Source organism: Carcharodon carcharias, chromosome 2 (assembly GCF_017639515.1).
Source record: "Carcharodon carcharias isolate sCarCar2 chromosome 2, sCarCar2.pri, whole genome shotgun sequence".
In the NCBI taxonomy this organism is placed as follows: domain Eukaryota; kingdom Metazoa; phylum Chordata; class Chondrichthyes; order Lamniformes; family Lamnidae; genus Carcharodon; species Carcharodon carcharias.
In genome coordinates, this window is record NC_054468.1 from 127,176,164 (window position 1) to 127,200,828 (window position 24,665).

Sequence of the window (24,665 nt, forward strand, 5' to 3'; positions counted from 1 at the left end):
GTGTTTCCTGTGGCTGAATAATTAATGAGGTGGGAAGCAGACAATAAAGCGCGAAAACCCACCATTGCCACTGGCGGGTAAAACGCCATTTTTCGCACCCATTACCGCACTTGGTGCAAACCTGGGACGATTCCGCCCAGAGAGTTTGTTATGGAAAACGTTGATATGTGCCTGCAGGTAATCATTTTCACCTGTGCTTTTGTGATAACCACTTTGCACACTTCCTGCGGCTTCATTTGTTTTATCTGGCTTTTAAAACTGAGGAAGCATGGAGCTTTGTCTCATTTCCATGACGATGAGTTCTTATGCGAGTCAGCTTACGGCCACTTTGTTCTTAAATGAGGCATTTTGATGTAGGCTTTGACCAACTATTTTTACATTATTTTAAATGTGGCTTTTTGATCACTAAGTTCAAAAATCTACCACTTTGTTCTTTTAAATGGTGGAAATTCATGTTTTCCCGGGCTACTTTTCATCCCCCCACCCTTGCTGTGTTTACCTCCGTGTTATCCACAAGATTTTACAATGTTCTCTGTTCAGTCACTTCCTGCTGGTTTGTTACATTGCAGTTGGAAATCGTTCCTTTGCGTGGGATGTTTTTGTTTGAAATAAGATTTGATTTTGTTGGATACTTCATCCCAATGTAAAATGTTAAGATGGGAGTGAGGTGGGATTTATGCTGTGCTTTTTCTGTTAGTTTAGGGTGTGAACCTACTGTCCTTGAATCAGTAGGGGAGGTGGTAGGGTGATGGATATGGGGCATATTTAGTTAAGAGTATTAATAGCCCAGAGGTTGGGAGTTCAAATCTTACCAGAGCTAATTACGAAATTGAACACAGTAAACCTGTTGGATTTGTGAGGTTGTCAAATTGTAAAAAACCCAACTGCCTTCACTATTGCCCTTCAGGGAAGGGAACCAACCACCACTCCCTGCCCTGAGCAAGTGACTCCACATCCATATTATATGGCTGACTCAACCCACTGGGTGGTCAGGGCAACTAGGGTGGGCACCAGACACAGCCTTGCTAGCACCACCCACATCTCAAGAACAAATAATAACAAAGAGACCATGGCCTAAGTTCCCTGAGTACGAGCCAGCACGAAGGAGCTATGAGAAAACTGTAGCTGTGAAAAAACTTTATGGCAGGACAAGGGAAATCAGGGATGCGCAAGAGGCCAGGGATGGAGGGGCGCAGAGATCTCAGGGTTGTGAGGCTGGCGGAGGTTGCAAAGATCGTGAAAAATAGGAGGAGGAATAGACCACATGACTCCTTGAGCCTGTGCTGCCGTTCGATAAGAATATGACTGACCTTCTACTTCAACTCCACATTCCTGCCCTATGCCCAATATCCTTTGATTCCTTTAGTGACCAATAAGTTAATCATCTCAGCCTTGAATATACTTAAAGACTGAGCATCCACAGCTCTCTGGGGTAGAGAATTTCAAAGTTTCACAACTCTCTTAGTGAAGAAATTTCTCCTCATGTCACTCGTAAAATGGCCAGCCTCCTACCCTGAGACTATCACACCTGGTCCTAGGTTCTTCAGCCGAGGAAACAGCCTCTACCTTTCAAGCCCTCTAAGAATATTATTGTGAGGGGAGAGGCCTTGAAGGGATTTGAACACAAGGATGAGAGTGTTGAAATTGAGATATAGCTGGATCAGGACCCAGTGAAACTCAGTGAACACAAGTGAACGGGAGTTGGTGTCAGTTAGGACACAGGAAGTGTAAAAGACAAAGTGAGGATTGCTTTCGTACACCCCACCCTATCCCCGCACCCAATTCCTGGGGTGCACCCGATGTGCGCTACTTCACCTTATGTGACTTGAAACTGGCTGGATTTCCTAGGACAGAACCGCCTCTAGCCTCGCAGTGGTGGTGGTCGCAAGTCAGCGGCCTGAAGCCATGCAGACGCCATGCTTACTGTTTGGTTGCTGGCAAAGGAAGACTCTTTATCTTTGAGCCTCCATGCTCCTGGCAACTGCCCCCTCTGGTTGCCATGCTGGGAGAGAACTGCAGTCCTTACTGGAGGGGGTGAGGGAACACAGGCCTTGGGCAGTAAGCAAATAAGCAATGCAGGGTTGTAGCCTTAGCTTGCTCATAGTTGAGATGATACATTGTTATCACGTTCCGAAGAAACCAAGTACGATTCCAATCAGAGCTGAGAGTTCCCTCAGGCTCCAGAGACAAATAAATCCAGGTCTCCGCCCCCTTAAATTTGCCCATATGTTTCGCCACAGCATTGTTTTCAAAGTCCGTGTAGCTTTATCAACCTGATCAATTGCCTCATTTCACTCGGATTAACTCTTCTTCAATACCTTGCTTCCTGCCAGGTACCAGGCAGAATATGCTGAGCTGAATCAATGGCTCCAGTCTGCAATGGAGCGCCTGGAGTTCTGGAAGCTACAGTCAGTGACCCTCCCGCAAGAGCTAGACACTGTCAGGAACCATCTTAGCTCGTTTCTGGTGAGTTGACACCCACTTCACGTCCTGATGTTTGCTATCTTTGTGGTAAATATCTCAATATCTGCTCGTTCAGTCATGATGTGCCTGTGCGCGACCTTACTGAAATCTCCCGAGGCCACTAAGGGTTACGATGAGGTAACTGGTGAAGGATGGTTGCTGCTGATCAGTGAGAGGATTCATGCACCTTCTCCAGGTTAGGGATGAACAATGACTGATACCCACATCCCATGAACGAATAAAATTTTGTAAAGCAGACTTGAAGGGGAGGAGAGAAAAGATGCCCTTACCTAGTTGGAATGTGGGAGCCTCTGCAATAAACTGTTGTTGATGCAGAGTCCAGAAATTGGAAATTAGATAGTTGCTTGAAAAAATAAGAGGAAAGTGGGATTAGACTTGAGAAGCAAGTGGAGAAAAGCACCAGGATAGACCTGATGGACGGAGCAGTCTGTTTCCTGATAACTCAGTGTTGTTAGCTCGGCAGACTTGTTCAGAGTGAAAAGAAAATGTCTGACCAATCAGGTAGACAGTGAGCTGTCCCTCCCCGTGGTGCAGGACCTGTAGCTTAGGCAGTTGTTTGTGTTTCCCAAGTTGGTAAGAACATGGGCCAATTTGATGTAATTATCCTGACAAACCTGCTCTGTAGTATTGAGCTGAAACTAGCAGAGTATTATTCTCCCTAAAGGTCATGTTACCATGTGTAAAAGGCACCAACAAGTTCCTAAAGTCTCTCATGGCCTCCCACCTCCGCCAAGAAAGGATTTAACTGTTTAAAGGCACCCCTACCTCTTGAGTATTGTCAGATCCAGCCAGTAACCCACCCATCATTAGGTAGGACAATTTTAATTTCCACAAAGAGCCTGAGATTCTAAATCTGAATCCTTCACTCCTAATCATCATCCGTTTGAGTGAACAAGTAATATCTACACTTCCCCTGCAATCTCTCCCTCCAGTAATAATAAAATGTAAGAGTTGCATTTATTTTGTGCCTTTCATGACCCATGATGTCCCAAAGTGCTTTACAGCCAAGGAAGTACTTTTGAAGTGTAGTCACTGTTGTAAAGTAAGATATTCAGCAGCAAATTTGCACACAGCAATGTGATAATGACTGGATAATCTTTTTTATTTCTTTATTCTTTCATGGGATGTGGTTGTCAGTGGTAAGGCCAGCATTTGTTGCCCTTGAACTGGGTGGCTTGCTAGGCCATTTCAGAGGACAGTTAAGAATCAACCACATTGCTGTGGGCTCAGAGTCACATGTAGGCCAGACCTCGTGAGGACAGCAGATTTCCTTCCCTAAGGGCCATTTTATAACAATCATTTCATAGTCACCATTATGGAGACTAGCTTTCAATTCCAGAGTTTATTAATTGAATTTAAATTCCACTAGCTGCTGTGGTGGGATTTGAACCCGTGCCCCACAGCATTAGCCTGGGCCTCTGGATTACTCATCCAGTGACAGTACGGCTACACCACCATCTCCCTTTCCAGTATATTTTTGTGATATTCATTGAGGGATGAATATTGGCCAGGGCACTGGTAACTCCGCTGCCCTTCTTCAAAATAGTGGCATGGGATCTTTTAAGTAAACCCAAGAGAATAGACAGAGCTTCAGTTTAACATCTTATCTGAAAGGTGGCACCTCTGGCATTCCCTCAGCACTGTACTGGAGTACTAGCCTGCTTTGTTGTGCTCACATCCTTGAGTGGGCAACTGTCCAGCTCAGGGACAAGCATACTATAAACTGCCCCGGCTGAGTCAGATGTTTCTTGTTGGAGGGAGGTAGCTTTTCATTACCTTTTTATAAGTCATTTTTGTCATTGTAATGCTTAGTATTTAAAAATTTCACGTGGCAGTTTTATTGATTTAACTGATCAAACAATGTTTCTTGAGAGGCTCCGGGTGTTGGAAAGGGTGCGGATGTTTCCCAGATTGGTACTGTGGATGAGGGACTTCAGTTACGTACAGACATTGGAGAAGCTGAAATTGTTCTTGTTGGAGCAGAGGTGGTTAAAGGGAGATCTCATAGAAGCGTTCAGAACGATAGAGGTTTTAATTGGGGGTGATGGTGGTGTAGCGGTAATGTCACTGGACTAGTAATCCAGAGGCTCAGGCTAATGCTCTGGGGACATGGGTTCAAATCCCACCATGGCAACTGGTGGAATTTAAATTGAATTAATGAATTGAAAGCTGGTCTTGGTAACGGTGACCATGAAACTATCATCAATTGTTGTAAAAACCCATCTGGTTCACTAATGGAAAGGAAATCCGCCAGCCTTACCTGGTCTGGCCTACATATGACTCCAGACCCACAGCAATGTGGTTGACTCTTAACTACCCTCAGTTCAAGGGCATTCAGATTTGGGTAACAAATGCTTGCCCTTGCAGTGATGCCCACATCCCTTGAAAGAATTTTAAAAAATAAGGAAAAACTGATTCCACTGGCAGGAGGGTTGATAGCCAGAACATTCAAAATAACTAGGAGAGAGATGAGGAGAGCTTATTTTACACAGAAACAAAAATACTTGGAAAAACTCAGCAGGTCTGGCAACATCTGTGGAGAGGAGCACAGTTAAAGTTTCAAGTCCGAATGACCCTTCAACAGAACAGATATTTTTATCCAGGTATTTTTGTTTTTGTTTTGGATTTCCTGCATCCACAGTTTCTTGCTTTTATTTTACACAGAGTTCTTATGATCTGGAATGCACTTCCTGAAAAGATGTTGGAAGCAGATTCAGAAGGGAATTGGATATATACTTAAAAAGGCGAAGCTTGCACGACTATGGGACAGAGTGAGATAGTGAATGGTTCTTTCAAACAGTTGCCACAAGCACACTAGGTCTTCCCCTGTGCTGTATGATTCTAATAGCACACGTTTTGAATAGGCTGATTTATGTTTTTTTTCCCCATGTGGTGAACCATTAATAACTAGTTCTAATAACACAACTAGTTCTTTTAATAATGGTCTGGCTTAGAAGTAATGCTCGAGCAATTGTGCAAGCGTTCTCCTGACTTGATTCTTTTTCCAGGAATTTTCTAAGGAGGTTGACACCAAGTCCTCCCTCAAGTCCTCAGTGTTGAGCAGAGGAAACCAGCTCCTGCGGCTCAAGAAGGTGGACACAGCAGCCTTGCGATCCGGGCTGGCCCAGACTGACAGTCAGTGGACAGAACTCCTTACTCAAATCCCATTGGTCCAAGAGAAGCTGCATCAGGTATTGGAGGGATTCATGTGTCACCTGTTCAAGGGGATCTGTTCTGAATCTAGTGTGCATGAAAAATTTAGTTGACACAGGTTTCCCAGTAGGAATCTCCGTTCCATAGCAGGAGAGAGAGAACCCACGGATTCCTTCCTTCTCATGTTCTTTATGGCATCTTGTTCAGAAAGACACAGACCTGTAGGGAGATATTGAGACACAGCGATTACTTTTGGGATTGATTCAGTTCCTTGTGGGGCTCTGGGATTAGCTTTGGATTGTTCCAGCAATGAGCCAGCACAGATTCAATGGGCTGAATGGCCTTCTTCTTCTGTACTCAAAAGGTCTGTGGTTTGTAAGCCACTGCTGCTGTTGTGTGAACTTATATGTGAGTGTCGGCAAATGTGTGACCACAAGGCACCTCAACCAAGCTGAATCTAGTCTTCAACTCATGGGTTTCCTGGCTGCTTTCCCTTCCCACCCACCCTCCCCCACCCCACAACACCCCAGTGACATGGGTACTGTGAATAACTGTAGCAGACAGACCCCTAATCTGCTTGTGATTGATCATTGGGTATTGAAGCACGGCTGAGGAAGCAATCCCAGGACCTTCTGGTCTGTGTGGCTTCACTCACTGGACCATCCGAGGAGCCAACTAAGGCTAACGTCACCCATTCACACGGGAACTAACTGATTCTGTGAAGGTATTGGTTTGAGAGGTTGGACTCAGCAGTAAATATTAATCTTCTTGCCTATGTTTCAGCATATAGACATTTATCTAAGATAATTTACCCAAACCCACATGCCATCTTCTGTGGGTTTTATCATGCTGTTGATTGTGGCCCCTATTTTAATTTAAAGTATTAAGCCCCTGCTTAAGTGTCAATGTGCAACATTGATGTTGACAGTGGAGGGGGTTGAAAATCTTTCATTTCTCAGCTTCAGATGGAGAAATTGCCTTCACGTACAGCCATCAATGAGCTCATGAACTGGATCTCACTCATGGATCAAATCATTGAAGAGGATGATGAGAGGATAAAAAGTGCAGTGGGTTCACAGATGATAGAACAATGCCTCAAAAAGTACAAGGTAAGGAAGAAAATGTGTCATAGGCTTGTATTCCCTCGAATGTAGAAAATTAATTGAATTTAACGTGATGAAAAGATTTGATAGGGTTGGTGAAGAGAAACAGGACAGTGAAAGAGATAAGGAAACCGAGTTCCTACAATGTGTACAAGCTTCCTTTCTAATTCACTATGTATAAACCACAACAAGGGAAGATTCACTATAGGCTCTAGTAATTGGGAATGAACCAGAGCAGATAAGAGAAATAAAAGTAGGGGAGCATCTAGGCAATAGCGACCATAATATAATAATGCTTTAAGATGATGATAGGACATAAGTATGATGAAAACCAAGTTAATCGATTAGTGAAAATCTGATTTGAGAGACTGAGAATAGTACTCGGGAAAAATAAAATGGGGAGCATTGTTGGTAAACAACAATGTAGGAAAACAATGGGAAACATTTAAAACGGTGTTCAGCAGAACGCTCTGCTAAAAGGAAAGAACAAACTAAACACTAGTGAGACTCCATAAATGAATAAAGATGTAAGGGGGCACGGCTGAGGGTTTGAAAAGGGACAGTTGTTAAGTACATAGGCAGCAGGGGAATGCAAGATCAGAGAGAATATGAAGTGACTAGGAAAGAAGTTAAAAAAAAACAATTAGGAAGGCAAAGAGGAACTATAAAGTTAAATTATCAAGGAACATAAAACAAAATAGTGATGTATTTTACAGGTCCATCAGTAAAAAAAGGAAGGCTGTAATGAGAATGGGACCATTAAGGGATAGATAGAATAATATCACAGGTAACAATAAAGCAATAGCAGAAATGTTAAATCATTATTTCACTTTGGTATTCATTGAGTAATGGGATGAGTAATAAGATAAAATAAAAAGGGAATTATTCAATAAACTAAACCAATTCAAAGAGGATTAAGCCCTTGGTTGGAATAGATTGCATCCATGTACTTTAAAAGAATCTAAGGGATAGAAGCATTACTACACATATTTAATAGTCTGTTAGAAAAAGGTGTAGTGCCAGGGGACTGGTGGATGGCTAATGTAATGCCTATATTGAAGAAGGGGAACAGAACATTATCAGGGAATTATAAGCCAGTTAGCATAATGTTGATGGTAGGAAAAATAATTGAATTCCTTCAAAAGGAGAGATTAGAAGATCATCTAGAAATGAAATATAATAATGAATAGTCAGTATGGATTTCAAGGGGGAAAATCTTGTTTGACCAACGTCATTGAATTTTTTGATGCGGTAACAGAGAGAGTAGACATTGGTAATGCAGTAGATGTAATTTATTTGGATTTTCAAAATGCCTTTGATAAGGTGCCCCATAATAAACTAATGAATAAGGTCAGAGAATGTGGAGTCGGGGGCAAGTAGCAGAATGGATTGCTAGCTGGCTTCAAGACAGAAAACAGAAAGTGGTGTTCCACAAGGATCTGTGCTGGTACCACTGCTGTTCGTATTTTACGTTAATGATTTGGACTTTGGAACCAAAAGCACAATTTCTAAATTTGTGGATGACACCAAATCGATTTGGGAGTTGAGGGTTGGGGGCTGGTGGATAGTCAAACTGAGGAGGACTGTGACAAATTACAGGAGGATATTTATAAAAGTGCAGAATGGGCAAATAATTGGCAAATTAAGTTCAATACATATAAATGTGAGGCAGTACATTTTGTTAGAAAGAATAGGGAGGTCAGTTATTACTTGGAAGGTACAATTCTTGGTGGGGTAGAGGAACAAAGAGATCTCAGAGTTCAAATACATCAATCACTAAAAATTACACCATAGGTTAGCATAGAGAAAAAGCAAATCAAGCACTAGGCTTTATTTCTGGAGGGATACATTGGAAAAGTAGAGAAATTGTGCTGAATCTGTATCGAACCTTGGTTAGACCACACTTAGAACACTGTGTGCAATTCTGGTCTCCATATTATAAAAAGGATATAGAGGCACTGAAAAGGGTGCAGAGATTTACAAGGATGATACCAGAGCTGTGTAGGTATACATATCAACAACGCACTGACCAGGCTGGGTCTCTTCTCTCTTAGTAAAAGATCTTTAAAATTATGAAAGGTTTTGATAGAGTGGATACAAAGAGAATGTTTCCTCTTTTGAAGTGGACATCAATATAAAATACTCACCAAGAAATCCAGTGGGGAATTCAGAAGAAACCTCTTTGTCCAGAGAGTGGTGAGAATGTGGATCTTGCTACCAAAGGGAGTGGTTGACGTGAATAGTATGGAATAGATGCTTGTAAGAGGAAGCTAGACAAGCACAAGATGGAGAAGGAGAGATGATTACGATAGTAGATTTAGATGAGAAAAGATGGCAGAAGGCCCAAGTGGAACATAACCACCAGCATGGACTAATTGGACTGAATAACCTTTTTCTGTGCTCTATATCCAATGTAAACTCCTTTGTCTGGTGAAAGGGTCCAGGACAAGGTGGCATAACCTTAAACTTAGAGCTGGATCATTCAGAGGTGATGTCAGAAAGGACCTCTTCACACCATGAGTAGTAGAAGTTTGGAACTCTCTTCCAAAAAGATGTTAAGGCTAGGGGGTCAATTGAAAATTTCAAGACTGAGATTGACACACCTTTGTTAGGATAAAGGTATCCAGGGTTACAGAAGCAAGGCAGGTAGATGGTGTTAAGATACAAATCAGCCATGATCTAATTGAATGGTGGAACAGACTGAAAGAGCTGAATGGCCTCCTCCAGTTTGCATGATTCTAAAAAGTAGAAGGTAAAGATGAACCTGTATTTATATAGCACCTTATCAGATTCTCAGAACATCCCAAAGTGCTTTGTAAACAATGAATTGCTTCTGAGGGTGGAATTGTCCCAGATTTGCACTCAGTGTGGTAGCAGGCGAGAAAAAAGTCATTTTACCGGCCGGCTGCGATGGTGGGTTTTCAAGCTGTATCGTCCCATGTCCGGTGCATCGCACCTCATTAATAATGCATTCACGGGAAACATTCCGGATCGCTGCCTGCCCTGCCGTCACCTCAGGCCATCAATAACCTGGGCGCCACATTTATTTAGACACTGCCCCTGCACAGTGCAGTCTTTGTGTTCCATTTGGCTTCAGTACCATCACAGTAGGTGAACTTCAATTGCTGCAAGCCAACTCAATAATGTCATTCCTGAGCATAAATTCAATTTCGTTCTGCACTTGAGATAATTTTACTGGATTCAATCTATAAAGATGTTGCTTGATTGGAACAGAATTCCCCACATTTACATCATGTACAGCCACCTTTGTTTTTCCCAATTTATCCCTGCACTTAGTTCTATGTGACCGCAATAACTCTCTCAAGTCACTTCGATTCTTATCTGGAAGGTAACTCAGTATCTCATTCAAATTCTTAAGCACTTCCTCATAGTCCAATTGAATTCAAGGAAAGTCAATTTCAGAATCTTCCTTTTCTTGATACATCGCTACTAATACTTCTTTTTGACTGTCCTCCCTATTGAAGTATTTTTTGAGCATATTTATATGACATACCATCTGGATTTTTCTTCTATCTGGAGTGCTTACCAAATAACTCACTTCACTTAATTTCTTTTCAATTTGGTAAGGCCCACTAAACCTGGCTTTTAATGGTTTGCCTGATACTGTCAAGAAAACTAACATTTTTTCCCTGAGTCTTTGCCCCCCTAACTGCTTCTGTCTTCATTATCAGCTGTGATATTTTTAAATGTTCTTTAGCTAATTCAAATACTGTGTTTAATCTTTCCCTGAACTTTGATACATAGTCCAAGAATGTGGTTTCTGAATTCTTACTCACTAACTTCTTCTCCTCCATTCTCTGTTCCCGAACAATCTTATCAAAGACAGTATCAGCTAATTGCACTTCAGTCTCTTTGCCCTGTCTTCTAGACCCCTCTTCCTGTCTCAACTTATGCATCTGTGATTGTGTTACCACACAGTCTGGAAACAAACCAGGATATTCTTCCTGCAATACTGATTGCCTTTCCACAGGCTGTTCAACTATAGTAGGCATCACCAACATATGTGAACCAGCTGCATAATTTCCTAAGATGAATTGAACCCCAGAAATTGGCAATTTCTCCACTACTCCTACAATCACTTCATCTATTTTCAAGCTACATTTCAAATTCACCTTGCACAATGGAATTTTTTTAGTTTCTCCATGAATTCCCCTTACTTTAATATCTTCTCCTGCAAAATTCCCTCTGGACAACAAATATCACTATCCCATATCATTAAGGACTGACTGGCTCCTGTATCCTTTAAAATCTGTATATCTTTGCCAACTCCACCTTGTACACATGAAAAGACTTTTCCCTCACAGATGAAATCTTTAAACATGTCTGCAATCTGCCTTTTGACATTCCTTTGAATAGGCTGTGAACCCATTTTTACACCTTTGGTTAATACTTGTGCTTGCTTTTCTACAATCCTACTAGTTTGTCTTGTTCTAAAGCCACTGACTTTACAGCACCTTTTGTAGTTCCTCCTACTCCACAAGGTTTCCCACGTAACCCCCAGCACATTGACTTCACATGGCCAATCTTATTACAAAGAAAGCATTTAAGCTTTCTTACATTCCTTCCACTCAGCACCTTTCTTCCTAGTTTGAGGTGAAATCTCCTTAGAATCTCCAGCTGTTCCTTCTCTTCCTTGACTACCTACCTTCCTCTCATTTTCCCATTTACTATCCCTCTCAGATTTAAAAGGGTGTAGATAAAAAGGTTTTGATTTATGGACCAGCTCATAATCATCTGCTATCTCTGCTGCCTGCCTAGCAGTTTTAACCCTTTATTCCTCCACATCGGTTCTTACTACTGAAGAAAGTGAATCTTTAAATTCTTCCAAAAGAATTACTTCTCTAAGGGCTTCAGAGGTTCCCTCTATTTTAATGCCCTTATACACTGTCAAAATTACTTTGTTTGACTCTTTCAAACTCAATATAAGTCTATCCAGACTGTTTTCTCACATTTCAAAATTTCTGTCTGTATGCCCCTGGAACCAACTCATAGGCACTCAGAATAGCCTTCTTCACTGCATCATATTCACCAGATATTTCTTCTGACAGTGATGTATATAACTCATTAGCTCTACCCACCAACCCAGGCTGTAATAGCAATGTCCAGATTTCTTTTGGCCATTTCATCTGTTTAGCTATCTTCTCAAATGAGATAAAGAATGCTTCGACATCTCTTTCTTCAAACTTTGCAAGAGCTTGTACAAATTTAAAAATCTCCCCACTGGGCTCTGTTAAGTCCTTCCTCACCTTCTGGTGTCTCTTTTTTAACTGCCAGCTTTTTATGCTGGAATTCTCTGTCCCTCTCTTTTTCTCTTTCCTCCATTGCTAATTTCTTCAGTTCCAATTCCCTTTCATGTTTTCCTTCTCTCTCTCCTGCCTTTCTGCCTGTTCCTTTTGAAATGCTTGTTCTCTTTCCTCCAATTCGGTTTTTTTCATTTGCAACTGAATTTGAACCCATCCCAATGACTCGTCCCTTGGAGAGCTCAGTCTCTCGGGTATTCCTTCCAATTTCAAATGCTGTGCTATGCCTTCAATTATGTCTGATTTCCTCACCCCTTTCACAGCATCTACAAAACACATTTAATGTAAGTGGTTGTTGTTGTTGGGTTAGAGCTTTGACATTGCTTTGGTGGGCACCCTATTGGAGCCATCAGTCCATTACTGTGTAGCAGTAAAGGGTGTACAGGGTAAATTTTGCACTGAGTTCATAACCTCAGGTACAAGGCAGAGAAGCTGAGCAGATGCATGAGGAAGAGAGTCGATTCTGAGCAGGGTGTCCTTTTCCTTGTTACCGATCAGTTGAGAAATGTCGATTTTGGGAGCTGATTTGTTACTGATGGCACACTGGCTCGGGAAAATAGGAAGACTGGGTGGGTGGAACAGAGATTGATGCTGTCAACAATCAGTTCAAAAATGTAAATTGCAATTACTTCAAACCTAAGCCTTGCATTTGTCTAATTGGTTATCTGTAGATCCCAGGTGCATTGAGCTCTGTTGAACTAATTCATGGTTCTAATTATAATATATTTGTATTTTGCAGGCTTTCAAGATTGATTTAACCTGTAAGCAGCTGACGGTGGACTTTGTGAACCAATCAGTGTTACAGATCAGTAGTCATGATGTGGAGAGCAAGCGCAGTGACAAAACAGATTTTGCCGAGCGTCTTGGAATAATGAATAGGAGGTGGCAACTGCTGCAAGGGCTCATTACTGAGAAGGTAACCGATAGATTCACTCATTATCCTGGACTGATTTCGATCTACTCAAGAGACTTGGAGAGGAATTTTCCAGATTACTTTTCTCCCTTTGTGGCCCTGAGTTTCTTGCTATTTGTTTTTATTTTGCCTCTCTCAGGAGATTACCTGGCTGTGAAAAAGGCCAGGATGTGTCCAGTCCTGGTGCTCCAGGCATCATGAGTTGGGGTGGGCTTTATGGACCAGCTGGACTTCATTGTTGAGCGAAACAATACCTGGATTAATGACATTAGTAACAAGCAAGAATTGTTGAACTGGAGTGCCATGTGCAGCCATCGTAAGAGGCACCTTTGTCACTATGTAATGCTTGTGGCATTAAACTCCTGCCAGTGGAGTTTGCTGATGACAAGTTTGGTGGCACAATAAATAGTGTGGATGGGAGCAAACAATTGCAAAGAAACACTGATGGATGGCATGAGTCGACAAAACTGTGGCGGATGGAGTTCATTTTGGTGAAGGTCATTGAGTGTGATCATCCACTTTCAGCCAAAGAAAGTTGGACTAGATTATTTCCTAAATGGTGAGCAGCTAGGAATTGTGAAGGAGCAGAGAGTTCCAAGTATAGGAATCACGAAAAACTAGTTGGGCAGGTTCAAAAATAATTAAAAAGGCCAGTGGAACATTGCCCTTTACCCCTAGGAATATAAAGGTGTGGAATATATTATTATATAAAGCTCTGGTTAGGCCACATTTAAATTACTACATTCAATTACTTGCACCGCAGCAACTCACCAAGACTCCTTCGACAGCACATTCCAAACCCCCAAACTCTACCACCTAGAAGGACAAGGGCAGCAGATGCATAGGGACATCACCACCTGCAAATTCCCCTCCAGCCACACACGATCCTGACTTGGATATATATTCCTTCACTGTTGCTGGTCAAGATCCTGAAACTCCCTCCCTAACAACACTGCGTGTGTACTTACGCCACAAGGACTGCAGCAGTTCAAGAAGGCAGTTCACCACCACCTTCTCAAGGGCAGTTAGGGATGGGTAATAAATGCTGGCCTAGCCAGTGATGCCCACATCATGTGAATGAATAAATAAAAAATATTTCAGTTCTGGGCACTGCATCTCAAGAAGGATATATTTGTCTTGGATGGGGTGTAACGCAAATTCACCAGAATGATACCAGGCTTAAATTGAGGACAGGTTGCAGAGGATAGGGGTAAGATTTTAACTCACTAAAAACCCAGTCACTTACATCAAGTTAAAATTGGGCTGTAGGCTTTGTGTTCCTTTGAGCAGAGAAAATTAAGGGATGACCTGATTGAGGTGGTTAAAATGATTGAAGGAGTTGACGAGACAGATAGAGAGAAACTATTTCCTCCTCTGGAGGTATTCAGACAAAGGGACATTATCTTAAAAGCCGAGCTAGGCCGTCAGGGGCAAGGTCAACAAAGGGGAACCTGGGATTCTCTCTCCCACAAAAATGTGTTGAAGCTGGGTCAATGGAAAATTCAAAAAGGGAGATTGACAGAGTTATGTTAGGAAGGATATTAAGGGCTATGAAACCAAAGTGGATAGATGGTGTTGGGGTACAGATCAGCTATCTGAATTGAATGGTCGAGCAGGCCTAAGTGGATGAATGACCTACTTCTGTTCCTATATTCCAAAGTACCTATCTCTTACACAGCTGACTAAAACCCAGTAGGATAATCTGTTGATGTCTCGTGAACAAGAAATGGCCTATCGCAGCCCCTGAGAGTCCCAGTGGGTTTTACACAGTGTGAAATGTGTGGCATGACCCATAATCCTGACCTGTTGTCAAAGTGCAGCTGGGTGATTGTCCCTTGTTCCCAGACAAGAGGTTGATTTCTGTTGTCTCTGTGTGAATGCTAAACAAGATCCGCTGTCGTTTCAAAGGCACTGTAGTTAAACCTGTCCACCAAGATAGAGGTCACTAATTTCTCATCAGCTGTGGTTTAATGACTGACTTGTAATAAATTGAATTTATATTGACAGATAAGGTCATTAGAAGGCTCACTGGAATCATGGACGGAGTATGAGAATAGTGTTGAGTGCTTGAAAACTTGGTTCGAAACTCAGGAAGACAAAATGAAGAAGTGGCACTCTATCAGCGACCTTGCCTCTGTCCATACTGCACTGAAGGATTGCCAGGTACAGAATCAAATGCAAACCTCATTACTTCCTCAATTCTTTGGCGTCACGCCGGCCCATACCCTCTCATCAAGAGGTCACTGTCCCAGCTCCCAAATTGATGGGAGTCATGCTAAGTCTTCTTGCGTAATGGGAGCTGCATTCATACCTACTCAACTCTCAGGAAAATCTCAGGGCTCCTGTCTCTAGAAAATGGAAGGGTGAGAGGAGGTTAGGATTATGAAGGACATCGATAAGGTCGATGTAGAGAAGAGGTTGCCTCTTTTGAGGAGTCCAAAATCAGGGGCAATGAATACAAGACAGCCACAAATAAATCCAATAAGGAGAAAATGTTTTCCTCAAAGACGAATGAGAATGTGGAATTTTCCATCACATGGAGCGGTTGAGGCACGTGGATAGACATAGAACAGGAAATTGGGAAAGCAAGTGAGGAAGAAAGGAATAGAAGGATACATTGATGGGACAGGATGAAGTGAGTAAAGTGGGAGAGGCTTGTGCGGAGCATAACCATCGGCCTTTTTTCCTGGTGTTGTAAATTCCATGTAATTTTATTCCTTAGGAACTGGAAAGTCTGATCCAAGTGAAAGAAAAGGAAGTAGAGAAGGTTGAACAAAGTGGACTGCTCCTGATCCAGAACAAGAAAGAGGAGGCGTCCAGCGATGTTAGGGAGACACTCCGAGAACTCAATCACTCCTGGGCTCATCTGGACCGCTTGGTAATCATGCGTGAATGATGCAGGATGGGCTGTGTTGCATTATAGAGAAATGGCAGTAGACTGTGTTTGCATTCGCCTTTGCTGTGTTATGATTGGCTCAAAGAAGTGCTGTAGTTACTTTGCCTGAATCCCTGGCTCTTACTTTGAAGAGAAGGAAACGAATCACCCATCAGCTATCTTTTGGTGAATGTGCGGATAATAACAGTGCAGTGCCCTTAGACCTCATGTGCCCAATCAAGCCGAGCTCACTCGCTCCATCACATAGAATTGGATGGTCCTCAATGCTTAGGGCACGTTGGCCTAGTGGTTCTGACACTGGATCAGGAGCCCAGATGTTGTCATTCTAATCCCACTAGTTCAAGAAATCTGGTTATTTGTGGCCTGGCAAGAGACCTTGGAAGCTGTTGGCTTGTTGTAAAAGCCCAACAAGTTGGTTAATGCCCTTCAGGGAAAGGAATCTGTCACACCCTCACCTGGTCTGGCCTTACATGTGACTCCAGCCCTGCACAATGCAGTTAACTCCTAATGAGCTCACAGGAACCAGAGTTGGACAATAAATGCGGCCTTATCCCTGCTATAAATATCCCATGAAAATTTGTGTTGTTTGCTTAAAATAAAGTGTATTCAGGGTAGGATTTCTTGCACCAAAACCATGCCAGCAACTGCCAGCATGTTTAAACACCCTTTTCATAGAATCTCACAGCACAGAAGGAGGCCATTTGGCCTTTCATGTCTGTGCTGGCTCTTTGTGAGACCTATCCAGTCAGACTCACTCCCCTTTCCCCTTAGCCCCGTGTCGGGGTGCAAAAGGAGAGCAGGAAGCGAGCAAATTCATTTTTGGAGGCCCAGTGGTTGAGATGAAGCTCAGTTGAGATGGATGATGCCAGAGAAAGGTAAGAGTGAGTCAGAGAATAGGAAGGACTTCCCCTTCAGTGGCTGCTAGTGCAGGCATTTATTGTCACAATACTTTTATTATGAGGCAGGAAAAAGATACCGTTAATCAACTCCTTTTAGCCTAGATAGTCCCGAATACGTTTTCTTTGACTTCATCTGAGAGTTCCACGCATGTTGTCTTTCCTAATCAGAATAATTGGTGCTCAATCTTGCTATGTTCCAGGTTGTCCAACTAAAGATTACTCTGCAGTCGGTGCTGGACCAGTGGAATATTTACAAGGAAGCCTCTGAAGAAATTAATGGCCACTTGATGGATGCCAGATACTCCCTTTCACGTTTCCGTTTGCTGACTGGCTCTCTGGAAGCTGTAAAAATCCAAGTGGACAACCTACAGGCAAGAGCTTCACCTTAATACTCTTTGTGCACTTGTCCGGTCAGCGGGAGTGAAAGTTAATGAACACCACCTCAGTTGAATCAGACTACACTCCCTTATATACTGATGATCTAGTATCCTTTGCAACTTAAATGTTAGCGAACAACATCTGTACGGATGTTTCCAGGAAATCAGCAACGATGCTCTAGATTAGAATTGTATAGAATTCACATCACAGAAACAGGCCAGGTCTATGACAATGTTTTTATGATCCACATGAAACCTCGTGTGCCTTACTTATCCCATATTCTTCTACCCCTTTCTCCCTCATATTATCTAGCTTCCCTTTAAATGTATCTATTCTATTCGCCATTGAACCTGTCAGAATAGCACTTTGGCCGGAATTTTCTGGCCCTGTTGCGGGTGGGACCTGCCTCAGCCAGAAGCCCATTGACCTGCGGCGGGACCGGAAGATCCCAGTGGCAGACGGATGCAGAAAATCCCACTCTCTGTGATTAGAAATCTAACATCCCCCTTAAGTCCCCCTAGTAGTATAAAGCAGGCGCTGTCAGCTTTTTTTGCTTCTGAGGCCTCCTTCCCATCTTGTAAAAGATGCAGGGACCCCCTACAATACAACACAAGTATTATTTCTGTATTAACATTAGTTATACAATTAAACATATTTTTATTTTACTTACTACTTGGCTGCTAACTTCCCGTCTTTCCCCTTTTGGCCTGAAATTCTCTCTTACTCCACACTCCAAATGGCCAGGAGCATCTCACGCAATTCTCCTCCCAATTTCCAAGTTCTTTGTACCTCAAACAAACATTTACAAAAAAAGCAGGGACTGTTTAAATATGATATTGGGCACAATTCTGATTCCTAATGGTACAGCAGACAGTAACACCCTTCGGAGGGGAGAGTGAAATCTCACACGCGCACACACACGTGCACACATCATGCACGCACAGACACACCAAACGCACACACACACCAAACGCACACACACCAAACACACACACACGCACCAAACACGCACCAAACATGCACATACCGCACACCAAACACACACCAAACACACATGTGCGCACACACACCCCACACTCACACACACACACACACACACACACACTGAATAAAAAACAGACACTGCAGAATCTTGCTGAGTGATTTGATGCATGTGATTGTCACTGTCACTGAGGAAAAGAGAGTTGAAGCTTTAAGTCTGTCATTTATGCGCACTCTCTCGTGTTCTGCCCTCTAGCACAGCTTGGCAATGTTGTTCACTGGGCAAAGACTGAGGGTGGATTCCAACGGCAGGAATCGTGGTGACGAGGGCACAAAATTTGGCATGATGGAAAAAGTTAGCTTCCCACCAGTGGGAAAGTAGTTTGGATTTTTGTTCTCCCAACTTTGGCGGCTTAAAGGCAGGTCAAGTTTCCTGCTGATCCATGTCTGGAACCATATTTGCATTTATTTGCATCTCATGAATGCTCATTAACAGGCCAACTCACCAGAATTACATTCCCCGTCCAAATAAGTGCCCCGCCAGCGGATAATTAGAATGGTCTGTTTCCTGATTGTATATAAGAGGCGTGCACCTGGCTAGCTTCACTTCATCCTTGACTTTGAGGTCCGTAATGTTGCATTCTCCTTCACAGGGATATTGCATAACTTCATTCATATCGAGTGCCAGTAGCAAACACTGCACCAAAGCTGGACATGGGAGGGGGTAAGGGAGAAGGAAGGGTAGAGTGAAGACTGGACAAGGGATGCAGGCTTACTGGGGAAGGGTGGGGAAAGTGTCTGGGGAAGGATGGGGGGAATGAGTGTCCAGGCAAGTGGGGGGAAAACAGTGTCCCGGGATGGGGGGCCGGGGGGGTGGTGGAAGAGTGTCCCAGGAAGGGGGAGGGGGGTGGAAGAGTGTCTGGGGAAGGGGCGGGGAGGAGGGGGGGGTGGTGGCGAGTTGGAGGGGTGCGGGGAAGAGTGTCCAGGGAAGTGGGGGGAAAAGAGTTTCATAGAGGGCTAGGTCAGCCATATTGATGATGGGGTTCTCCCCCCCAGGATTCCAGTGCGCATAGTGATAGGGAGCATAACAGTTCCAATTTGTAGAAATGAGAACGTAGGTGGAAGTTGTCTGGGGTGGACATCTCCCCAGGTTGTCTTACGATATATGTTCTCCAATGAATTACACTTTTTGGACTTTGCATTTACACTGCGTCTTTTGAAAATTGAGAGAGGGGAATGTGCAACGAGACCTGGGTGTTCTTATACACCAGTCGCTGAAGGTAAGCATGCAGGTGCAGCAGGCGGTAAAGAAGGCAAATGGTATGTTGCCCTTCATAGCCAGAGGATTCGAGTACAGAAACAGGGATGTCTTGCTGCAATTGTACAGGGCCTTGGTGTGACCACACCTGGAATATTGTGTGCAGTTTTGGCCTCCTTATCTGAGGAAGGATGTTCTTGCTATAGAACAGGACTAGACAGAGTAGATGCAGGAAGGATGTTCCCAATGGTGGGGGAGTCCGGAACCAGGGATCACAGTCTGAGGATATGGGGTAGAGTATTTAGGACTGAGATGAGGAGAAATTTCTTCACCCAGAGAGTGGTGAGCCTGTGGAATTCGTTACCACAGAAAGTAATTGAGAACAAAACATTGTATGTTTTCAAAAAGGAGTTAGATATAGCTCTTGGGGCTAAAGGGATCAAAGAGTAAGGGGAAAAAGCGGGAGCAGGCTATTGAGTTGGATGATCATAATGAATGGCGGAGCAGGCTTGAAGGGCCGAATGGCCTCCTGCTCCTATTTTCTATGTTTCTATGAAAGGGGAGGAGCGTGAGGAGGAGGGGGAGGAGGGGGAAGAGGGGGGTCAAGTCTCTGTTTTCAGTTAAAAAAAAGTCTCAGTTTTCAGTCCCACTTTCTCGACAGCTAAAGGACCGCTAAATTTTGAAATTCACGCATGCGCGACCCTTCCGATGTCACCATGCTCGTATGCAGGGTCGGATCTTAGTCATGCATGTGCGTGATGTCACCGTGCTAGAACATAATGACCTCAGAATGTTTGTACATCATCAATGCATGTGAAGCAGTCTAGGCGCAGTTGAGTGAGATCATTGAATTTCCGCACATGCATGGACCAGTGTGCATGCACAGATTGCTGCCATCTTGCATTGGCAGGAGACACAGTGTTAGCTAAAGGACTCATTTGGTTTTAAGCACAAGATAGTTGCTTTCATTGCCTCAGTTGAGCTAGCTGAAGGCCAAAGTCAGTTTCTGCCAATCAAAATTAAAAATGTGACCTATTTTCCTCTAATGTAAATGTTACCTGTCGTAACTTCATCAGCATTTACTCCAACTTTATTGACAGCACTTGCAAGAGGAGCTGGAGAGATCAGAGTGCAGCCTGCGGAAGTTTGATTCTGTATCCAACCAGCTGCTAAAGGAGTGTCACCCGCCAGTTAACAGCTTGCTGACGACTAATCTGAATGAAGTTAATACGGGGTAAGGATTCTGGGGAGCACGGCTCCCGTTGTTTAACAATAATGCAGCTTTGCAACAAGCTCATGGATAAAAGCCGCAGTATGACTCATAATGAGCCAGTTAGCCTTTTACATCATGATATGTCATCGGGTTTTACAGCATAGGAGGAGCCCATTCAGGCCATCGTGCCTGTGCTGGCTCTTTGACAGAGCCATACCATTAGGCCCACTCAACTCTCTTAACCCTGCATACCCTCTTAATATTTTTTTTCAAATAATCTATTTTAAATTCTACTTCCACCACTGCTTCTGATCGATGATTCCATCTCATAAATCCTCTGCCCAATAGAAAGATTGGCCTCCACTCGCTGCTCCTCTAATCACACATTCCCTCTCTCCCACGCTCGCTGCTCCTCCAATCACACATTCCCTTTCTGCTGCACTCGCTGCTTCTCCATTCACAGATTCCATCTTTCCTGTGCCCATTATTCCTCCAATTGTAGATTCTCTCTCTCCTGTGCTTGCTGTTCTTCCAATCACAGATTACCACTCTTGCGCACTCTCTGCTCCTCCAATCACAGATTCCCACTCTTGCGCAATTGCTGCTCCTCCAATCACAGATTCCTTCCTGCCCGCATTTGCTGCTCCTCCAATCACAGATTCCCTCTGTCTTGCACTCGCTGCTCTTCCAAACACAGATTCCCTCTGTCTTGCACTCGCTGCTCCTCCAATCACAGATTCCCTCTCTGCCGTACTTGCTGCTCCTCCAATCACATATTCCTTCCCTCCCGCATTTGCAGCTCCTCCAATCACAGATTCCCTCTCTCCCGCACTTACTGCTCCTCCAATCACGGATTCCCTCTCTCCCGCACTCTCTGCTCCTCCAATCACAGATTCCCTCTCTGCTGTACTCGGTGCTCCTTCAATCACAGATTCCCTCTCTGCCATACTCACTGCTACTCCAATCACAGATTCCCTCGGTCTTGCACTCGCTGCTCCTCCAATCATAGATTCCCTCTCTCCTGCACTTGTTGTTCTTCCAATCACAGATTCCCTCTCTCCCACATTCGCTGCTCCTCCAATCACAGATTCCCTCTCTGCCATACTTGCTGCTCCTCCAATCACAGATTCCCTCTCTGCCGTACTTGCTGCTCCTCCAATCACAGATTCCCTCTCTGCCGTACTTGCTGCTCCTCCAATCACAGATTCCCTCTCTCCCACATTCGCTGCTCCTCCAATCACAGATTCCCTCTGCCTTGCACTCGCTGCTCCTCCAATCACAGATCCCCTCTCTACCGCACTTGCTGTTTCTCCAATCACAGATTCCCTCTCTCCCGCACTCGCTGCTCCTCCAATCACAGATTCCCTCTGTCTTGCACTCGCTGCTCCTCCAATCACAGATCCCCTCTCTGCCACACTTGCTGTTCCTCCAATCACAGATTCCCTCTCTCCCGCACTCGTTGTTCCTCCAATCACAGATTCCCTCTCTCCCGCGCTCGTTGTTCCTCCAATCACAGATTCCTTCTCTCCTGCGCTCGTTGTTCCTCCAATCACAGATTCCTTCTCTCCCGCGCTTGTTGTTCCTCCAATCACAGATTCCTTCTCTCCTGCACTCGTTGTTCCTCCAATCACAGATTCCTTCTCTCCCGCACTCGTTGTTCCTCCAATCACGGATTCCTTCTCTCCCATGCTTGTTGCTCCTCTAATCGCAACTGCCGCCTCTCCTGCTCTCTCTTTAATCACTAACATTTTTACAGGTGCCGTTTGATGTTTAACCCTCACTCTGGCTTGTTGTTGTGAACAGCCTGTTTATTTCAATGCACAGTACATTCCAGAAAGCGGTGTGCACATGCACCTTTCATTGGAGTGTTGGTCCTGTAGTAGCAATTTCTAGTTGCTGTACCTCAGTACAATGGCAGTTGCTTTATTAAATTACTATAATCTATAAATACAGAATTTCCTGTTTGGAACAATCCCTTGGCATGTTGTGCAATGATCTCACTGGTCCTTGACCGCTCTGGGTGTGGTTTCCACAATTTCCTATTCATGTGAGGGTCTTTTCAGAGATGTTCCCCTCTATTTTAATGAAACATGTTGATTCTAGCCCTAGTGGTTCTGGGTCTGGATACACAACACGGAGGTCATGAGTTCAACTCTCATCATGAAAAGCTGGATTCAACAAATTTTGTCATTTGTGAGCGGGCTGCAGGAAGTTAGCCTGAGAAATGGCTGAGTTGTCGTAAATGCCCAATTGCTTCACTGATGCCCCTCAATGAAGGGAAACTTTAAGGGATATCAACATGACATCACTAGAAGGGAAGTGTGTCATGTGATCCAGTTTTAATTTCACTTTTGCTTTGAGCAGAGCACACAGACACAGCTCTGATGCCTTCAAGCTTTATTCTCGCATACAACTGTTCTCATGTGCTTAGTCTTCATTAATGAACCCACAGTGTGCTTACCCAATCCCCTATGAGTGATTTGTGTCTTGTACGGTAAATAAGCCCAACGTATTATATCATTATAATAACACAACACATATTACCTAGTTGAATCTTAATACCCTCAGGGCAACTGGGAATGGGTAATAAATGCAGCCTCACCATTGTCATCCACATCCAGAGAACAAATAAAAATAACACTTTTATGTTCTCCATTATTCTACCACCTATGCATGAGGCGGATTGTCACCAGCTGTCCCCAATACCAGCTCATGCTCTCCAGAGATTCTTAAATGTCTAACAGCATGAATGACTGGGATCAGCTTCAAGGCTGTGATCTCATGGGTCACTTGAGTAGCGCACTCAGTTCCCAGTGCCCCTTGAAGCTTTTGCTGAGCTTGGTTATGAATGATCACTGCTGAGAAGTTCAAAATGTCAGAGATCCCCAAAGATGAGATTCCAATCTTTTAATCACTTGGGTGCATCCGTTCTTTTTATTGTCTCTTATACATCGGTAAAATGGGACATTTTATCTTGATGTCCTTTTTCCTCAGGGTTAGTGCTCCCAACAACAAGGAGCTGCAATTGTATAGCAACTAGTAAACTTCATGGAGGCAGGAGCTGGAGATGGCATTGCAAAGTGAATGTGAGAGAAAAGAAAGACTTGCTTGTATATAACACATTTCACAGACATAGGATGTCTCAAAGCGCTTTGCAGTCAATAAAGTATAATTGAAGTCGAATCACTATTATATGCAGCAATCATATTATATGCATAAATAACGACCAGGACAGCACAAGGGAGAACTTTCCTGCTATTTTTTTGAATAGTGCCAGGGGATCTTTAGCACCCACAGGAAAGGACAGATGGAGGCCTCAATTGAACATCTCACCCAAAAGACGGAACCTCACCAGACCAAGGAGGACTTGGGTGCCATTTGTGGAGGTCATTGATGATATGGATAAAGATATGGGCTAGGGTCTCTTGCTTCAGTGCCTCAGTGTGCCATGCTTATAATGTAGTTTTGGCTGAAAGCCCAGACATCCATAGAGTACGAAAAGACCTGAACCCCAAGGAAACATCGCTTGATTGACAGCTCTGTCTCTCTGATCTATGCTGCCAGTTGCACACTGTTTATTTATACAATGTAAAGGAATTTGAGGTGCTTGCAGTTTCAACTATTGATACACGAAAGGGTCTGGATGATTGACATTCTTGTTGGCCTGTAATAAAAAGGATTTTGTTTTAAGGAAGTGGAAAGTTATCAATGAATGACTTTTAAAAAGCTTTTTTTAACACATCCTGCTGTCACTATAGGGTTTATTGGTTCTATATGGTGTAAAGTGAGTGAATGTACATGGAAGTGCCATTGCTTGGCATGGGGGGGCATGAGGGGCCATAGGGGGTGAATGGTGGGCATGAGCTTGCATGGATGGGCATGGGGAGTGTGCGAGGGTTGAGGGAGGGCTGCCTGTTTTTATTATAACTGGGACAAAGTCCCACAGCACTGAGGGTGGGCCTTTTAAACAGCCTGTCTTGACACCTGGTGGCTGCCCCCGAACGTCTTCCTGGGTTGGCTGGTCCGACTCCAGCCTGCACCCGCGCCCCCACGATGAAAATCCCGT

At 43.7% G+C, this 24,665-nt stretch overlaps 1 protein-coding gene across 4 annotated transcripts in view; it reads left to right on the forward strand.

The window, feature by feature from the left end:
* Nucleotides 1-24,665, forward strand: part of LOC121275411 (nesprin-1-like) — a 198,822-nt gene that overhangs the window by 42,423 nt on the left and 131,734 nt on the right. For all 4 annotated transcript variants that reach the window (XM_041182983.1, XM_041182984.1, XM_041182985.1 and 1 more), the window contains 8 exons: nt 2,334-2,466; nt 5,493-5,675; nt 6,597-6,746; nt 12,801-12,977; nt 14,982-15,137; nt 15,697-15,852; nt 16,970-17,140; nt 20,487-20,620. In XM_041182983.1, the coding sequence (XP_041038917.1) occupies nt 2,334-2,466; nt 5,493-5,675; nt 6,597-6,746; nt 12,801-12,977; nt 14,982-15,137; nt 15,697-15,852; nt 16,970-17,140; nt 20,487-20,620 (1,260 nt within the window). The remainder of the gene's footprint in view (nt 1-2,333; nt 2,467-5,492; nt 5,676-6,596; nt 6,747-12,800; nt 12,978-14,981; nt 15,138-15,696; nt 15,853-16,969; nt 17,141-20,486; nt 20,621-24,665) is intronic.